General features: G+C 43.8%; 1 protein-coding gene across 7 annotated transcripts in view; it reads left to right on the top strand.

Annotated features, from left to right (window-relative positions):
* Positions 1-219: 219 nt before the first annotated feature.
* The window catches only part of KRAS (KRAS proto-oncogene, GTPase), a 27,376-nt gene continuing 21,595 nt past the window's right edge, over positions 220-6,000 (top strand). For 3 of the 7 annotated variants that reach the window (XM_068949818.1, XM_068949837.1, XM_068949784.1), the window contains exons 1-2: positions 297-476; positions 1,724-1,846. In XM_068949818.1, the coding sequence (XP_068805919.1) occupies positions 1,736-1,846 (111 nt within the window). In that variant the 5' untranslated portion in view covers positions 297-476; positions 1,724-1,735. Of the gene's footprint in view, positions 477-1,723; positions 1,847-6,000 lie in introns of all 7 variants that reach the window. The other 4 variants (XM_068949828.1, XM_068949792.1, XM_068949800.1 and 1 more) reach the window with 3 other exon arrangements.

Below are 6,000 nucleotides of genomic sequence, written 5' to 3'. Positions count from 1 at the left end.
GGGGAGGCGGCCCGGGCCGCCGCTGCCTGCCCGGCAGGCTGACGGTCCGCGTGCCCCCGCCGCGAGGAAGCAGCAAACACTGAAATTACGCTTATTTCCCTCCCCTACGCGGCGCCTCCCCCCTCCTCCGTCGCCGCCGCCGCGCGAGTGACCGTTGCCACCCGCGCGAGTGACCGTTGCCGCACCCCTCCCTCCCTGCCTCCCCGCCCCGCCTGAGTCAGTGGGCGGGGAGCTCCCCTTCCCCTTCTCCTCCCTCGGCTGCCGCAGGGGCGGGGGAGCGCCGAGCGCGTCGATCGCATCCATCCACCCACTCGGCGCTCGGCTCCCTCGGCAGCTCCCAGCCCCAGCCCTCCCCGTCCCCCGCCATTTCAGACCGGGACGGAGAGGGACGCGGAGCGGTCCGCCGCGGCGGGGCGGGCAGGGGCACGGGCACGGGCACACCGGCGTGCTCCCGCGGCCCGCACAGCGCCAGGCAGGTACCGCCTATCCCCCTCCTTTCACCGCCTTAGCCGCCCCGCTCGCTGCTTCCTCCCCCTCCCCCCCCCGCTTTCCCCCAAGGTGGGGCAGGGGGAAGTCGGCGGCGGTTTACCGGAGCCGGGCACCCCCTCCCCCGCCCCCCACGGCCGGAGATGCTCGCCCCGGCGCGACCCCCTCCCCCAGCGCCGCCCACCTCTGCGAGGGCAGAGCCGGGCGGGGGCCGCCGCGCCGCCTCCCCGCGCGTGTCCCGCCGCCGCCGCCGCGGGGGCTGCGCCCTGCGCCGCTTCCTTCCCCCGCCGGCATCGCCGCCGCCCCGCGTCCCCCCCCCCCCCACCTCCGGCAGCCCGCGCCTCCCCCGCGCCGCTTCCCTTCCCCGCGGTGCGGGAGGAGGGGGCGGCGGGACAGGTGGCCAACGCCCTCCGGGAGCCCCGGCACCGGCTGCCTCTGCTCAGTCAACCGCCGCCCGCGAAACCCCTCCCTCTTTCCTACTCGTTTCCTTCCCCCCACTCAAAATCCTGAAAATCCCGTGCGCCGGCGGCGCGGAAAGTTTTGGCCGCCTCGGCCGCGTCGCCTCGCTCCGAGAGGGGAACCGTGGTGGGGCGGCCCCCAGGCGGGCAGGAGGGCGGCGGGCGGCCCCTGCTGGCCCGGCCCGGCCCGACCCGGCCCCGGTGGGGGGACGCGTCCGCGGAGGGCAGCTCGTCAGGTGAGCCCGCCCGGCCCGGCCTTTAAAGTACTCGTGTTCCCGTCTTTGGGGTGGCCGCGGGGACAGATCGGCAGGGGTGCTCAGTGCTGGTCGGTTCCGATTTAAAAAAAATTTAAAAAAAAAAAAAATCAGGGAAGTCTGCCAGAATTCGTGGAACTTCAGAAGGGAAACCGAGCAGAAAATGAAGCCTTTATTCTACAGAAAATACTCTTTAACCACTTTTCAGAAATTAATGTAACTTTATAGGTTTTTTTTTTTTTAGGCAGCTTTTTGTAATCGCTGCCTTTCAGCTTCATGTATGCGCCACAGTTATTAAGAATTTTTTTTTTTTTTGAAAAGTAGCATCCCCTCTTAGCCTTTGAGTGTGTGTGTGCACATGTGGCTTTTTGTTTGTTTTTCTGATTTTTTTTTTTTTTTGGAAGAGGGAGAATTTGCTTCCCTGCAATAGTAAAGGAATACGATAGTGAATGAAAATGCAGTAACAGCATTCTCTTTTGTTGGAGCTTGACCCTTTCTGCTTAATGTTGGTTTCTTTGTCATCAGGTCTGCTAAAAAATGACAGAATATAAGCTTGTTGTCGTTGGAGCTGGTGGTGTAGGCAAGAGCGCCTTGACGATACAGCTAATTCAAAATCACTTTGTGGATGAATATGACCCTACAATAGAGGTAAACAGCTCCATCCTACACTCTTTATGATGAGAAATTATCAGTAAATAATGGTGATTGACGACCTTTAGACAATTACCCCAAAAACATCATAGGAAAAAGCTTTATATGGAAAAAGTCTCAGACATAAAGTCTGAGACATTAGAGAGCAAACTAGAGTACAGAGCTAATATTAGAGAGCAAATCAGAGTACTTTTGGATCTGGCAGTGGAACAAAAGCTGCAGTAAATACTTAACAATATTGATCAGTTAAAATGTGGTGTTAGTTGCCATATCTTATTGGGCAGTTTGAATACATGTTTTTATGATTTTAGTAACAATGTTATTCGTCAAACTTGCTTAAAAATGCCTGTCAAAACTGATTTTGCATGCAACCTACAAATGTCTTAAATGTGACTCTCCTTTTTGATCTCAAGTAGGAGAAGCTGTAGTCCTGAAATGTACCTGTCAAGCTTTCTCAGCTCTTATCATTAGGATCTGTTTCACAGGGTGAGAAATGTGTTCTGGAATGCTATGGTGAATGAGACAAAATCTGGAGCCTGGCTTTTTTTTTTTTTTTTTATTTTAACATGCCAGTAGGTGTTGCTGTATATCTAGAAAAATGTTATAAGGTAGCTGCTGTAGTGGATTCTTTGAAATACATGATGCAGTTCTTCAAAACTTGAAACTATATTTAAGCTTCAAAAGTTATGCTGTTTAAAAGCTTTTTTTATGAGCAGGCAAGCTTTGCCTTCTAAATACAAGAAAAATACTAGTGTTGTCCGAAGTCTCCTGTGGATCATTGGATTTAATAACCTCAGACTCTGTATAAAAGGAGAAATGACACTATAATTTACCCAAGATTTTTATGTTCCCAGTACTGAAGCTCTGTAGCTTATGACTTCATTTATATGTTTATACAATGAGGTGCTTCCAAGCTCACTTGAAGGAATCACAGAGGTTTAAATCTAGGCTTAAATGGTGACTCAGGGAATGGCTATGCAGCCTTTTTCAGGTAGACATAAGTGAAAGGAGTCTATGCTCTGAAATGGTAGGAAGCTGTGTTATTTCAGTGAAGTAAAGACCTGAGTTAACATGCCCCTGTGAGAGCTACCTTTGCTTGAGTTTGGGATTACCTTCATGGGGCTGTGTCTTCTTGTCTGCTTGCTGAATGGCCAGATAATATCATGTATGCTGGTAGAAGACTCTGTGAACAGAGCCTTAGAGAGAGGGGGAGTGTTTAACTTGTACTAGAAGAGCAGCTCTTTTGTTAATTAAGATATGTGAGATTTTAAAAACAACAATCCAGAACACACTTAAATCACGTTCTGTCTTTCCCTCTCAGTGAGTTTTCCTCACTCTTGTAAAAGGAGCTTTGGGGGATGCTGGCTTTTGTAATATCTATTCTTAATCATCTGGGCAGGTTTCGGTTAGATGAGAGGTGTATTTACACTTTACAATAAGTACTATGGATATTCTATGTTAAAAGTTGTCACATGATGCTAGAGTTGTGTAAATGACTTAGGAATGCATACACTTAAATATCAGTATTGCTAAATCCCTTAAGGGCTTTTGATAATCAACAAGATGAGTTTTTTTTGAGGAATACCAAATACATATTTTTAAATAATACAATGAAAATACAGTTCCTTAGGAAAAGAATCTAAAATCCCAGAATTGTGTCTTTTATTCAGTGATGTGCGGGATGGCTCTAACACTGTGGCGTGATCCAGAATCAGTATATCCTTCTGAAGGAAAGAAACTTTTAGCCTAATAGATTTTACCTGCTTCAACAGGTTGTCCCCTGCAGCAGTATTATTCTTCTGTAAGCATTATTATTCCTGTAAGTACTTGTCTGAGTACTAGTTACCGTTTTTTGTCTTATAAATTCTGAGACCTTCAGGATGGAGACGATATCTCCTTCTACCTGAGGTAACAGAGCTATTGAATAATCATATAGTTAAACTTGCAGGAAAGAAATACCTTACTTGTGAGAGTTGGCTGTTGTTCAGAGTGGCAAAGAAATCTCGGAGAAGGGCTTGTAACTGGATTAAAATGCCTCAAGTCTTTGGCTGGTCAGAATCCCATTCAGTTCAGAAGGGTTGCTTGATTGTACTTCCTGTATAGATGCATTTGTGGTGGTAGGAACTGATCAAAGAACAATAGCAGTAGAGACTTTTATGCAGTGGGAGGAAATAAGGCTAAAATTGCTTTGGTTAGTAAATAATAACAGATAAGATGGTTTAGTTGTGTCACTGCTATTATTTTTCACTACTACTGTATTTTTCATTGTCATATGGCTGTTGCCAAAATATTCATTTTCCTCAGAGAATTAATCAAGCTAAATATTTTAGGGTAGATAGGGGAAAGAAGAAAGTGTTTGTCATGTACAGTGGATTCCATAACTACATGGTCAATCAAAAATTTTAAATCTTTCCTGTAATTAACAAGATTTAAATTCAACACTTCTGAAATTCTTGTATTGTAAACACAAGATCAAATTGAAGAGAGAACAAAATATAATAGTTACTTGACTTGTTCTGTAGAATGACACTTGCTGTAATGCCATTGGTGTTGCTGTTTCCTGTGGAATAGGATTAATGATTCAGCAAATAATTTATCCCTTTGGAAAACTTCAAGTCTCAGGGCCCATTTGAGAATTTTCTACTTGAAAACTTGTATCTAAGCATAATGGCTGATGGAAAATAAAATCATTGCATGTTTGGATGGCTGCTGTCATTTAAAAGTACATGCCTTATATATGTATGGTGATTTTATATATTATTTGAAATGAACGTCCAAGCACAGATTTATAGTTAAACATTTTTAAAGTGGTGTATTTTAAATGCCTTTATAAATCTGGCCTGATACCTAGAACAGTTGGACTAGTGCCCTCTACTGGTCAAATGTATGTTAAATCTTTATTGGCAGTCTCTTGGGGGATAGCGTATTTACTTTTTTTTTTTTTAGTTTTAGCATATTTAGTACTAACTTATGGGTCTATTTTTAAATGTCTTTTGGAGAAAGAACAGTCCTCTTCGTTGGCTGTCGGAAGGTTTTTCTAATAGGATTAGCAAAATCCCTTAAGTGATTTAGGAATACTGGTATTTAAGTCTATGTGTTCTTTAATGATCTGTGCACCTGTGAAACTTCCACCAATGTTTAGTAGTAGCTTACTCTTAGTAAGTATGATATTTTAATATTAAATCATTGGTATACTGGATCCTTCCACGAATGATGATAAAACTTTTGGTTACTTTCTTTAGATGAGATTTATTAAGCAGTGGATTTTTTTAGATGAATTCCATATGTAGCGTATGGCTGAGATTTGCTATCACACTTTCTTATCAGTGCTTGTTGTGAACAGATGGAAGTACTGCTCCATTAGCATAATTCTTGCTGACTTTATGGCTTGTAAAAGGCCAATAAAAGCAGGTTAAGTGATTAATGAAATTATAGCTTTTTGATGTAGATTTGCTGAATCTGTATTCAGGGCAAAATTACAAGTTCATATTTGGAATCATGTAACTACTTTGAAATTGGTCTCTCTTTTGCATTTTGTTACTTAATGGTCTTATATTGGATGTTTCTTCATTGACATATCTTCCTATGTGCAGCTATTAGATTTTTGTAAATTCTTGAGAAGTTGGATTTTCATTGCGAAAGGAGAGTCTGATCATGTTGGATTCTGCAATTGCATTTTGAAGCAAAAGTACTACAGTGACATAACTTGATTTGAACTTTTCTTTAGGGTACACACTGCACTCTCTTTTGCAGGACTTTATAATTTCTACAGTGTGTTAACACCTAATTATCCTAATTTTATCTTGGGTATGTATACACTAGTATTCACCAAAATACTTGGGGTGGGAGTCCCAGTAGCCCAAGCTTTAATGTAATGATTCAGTGTTTTGTAGTTTTCTTTTTTTTTTTTCTTACAGTGACAAATGTGATTTCAGATTTGACTTTTTTCTGTAGTATTTCTTCTGTGAAATGTTTGTCCTTTCAGTAGCTTGTAAGGAAATAATAATCTTAAGTTTTCTTTCACATACGTTCTTTCCCTTCCACTTCAAATCCTCTTTCTAGTTAGTGACAAAACTTTCTTTCCAGATGTGGGCAAAACAAATATCATCACAAGGCCTTCCTTGCACTTGTACCTGTGCTCTGCTTTATGC

Source organism: Struthio camelus, chromosome 1 (genome assembly GCF_040807025.1).
Source record: "Struthio camelus isolate bStrCam1 chromosome 1, bStrCam1.hap1, whole genome shotgun sequence".
NCBI lineage: Eukaryota > Metazoa > Chordata > Aves > Struthioniformes > Struthionidae > Struthio > Struthio camelus.
Note: the sequence above shows the minus strand (reverse complement) of the source record. Positions and strands in the feature narration are given on the sequence as shown.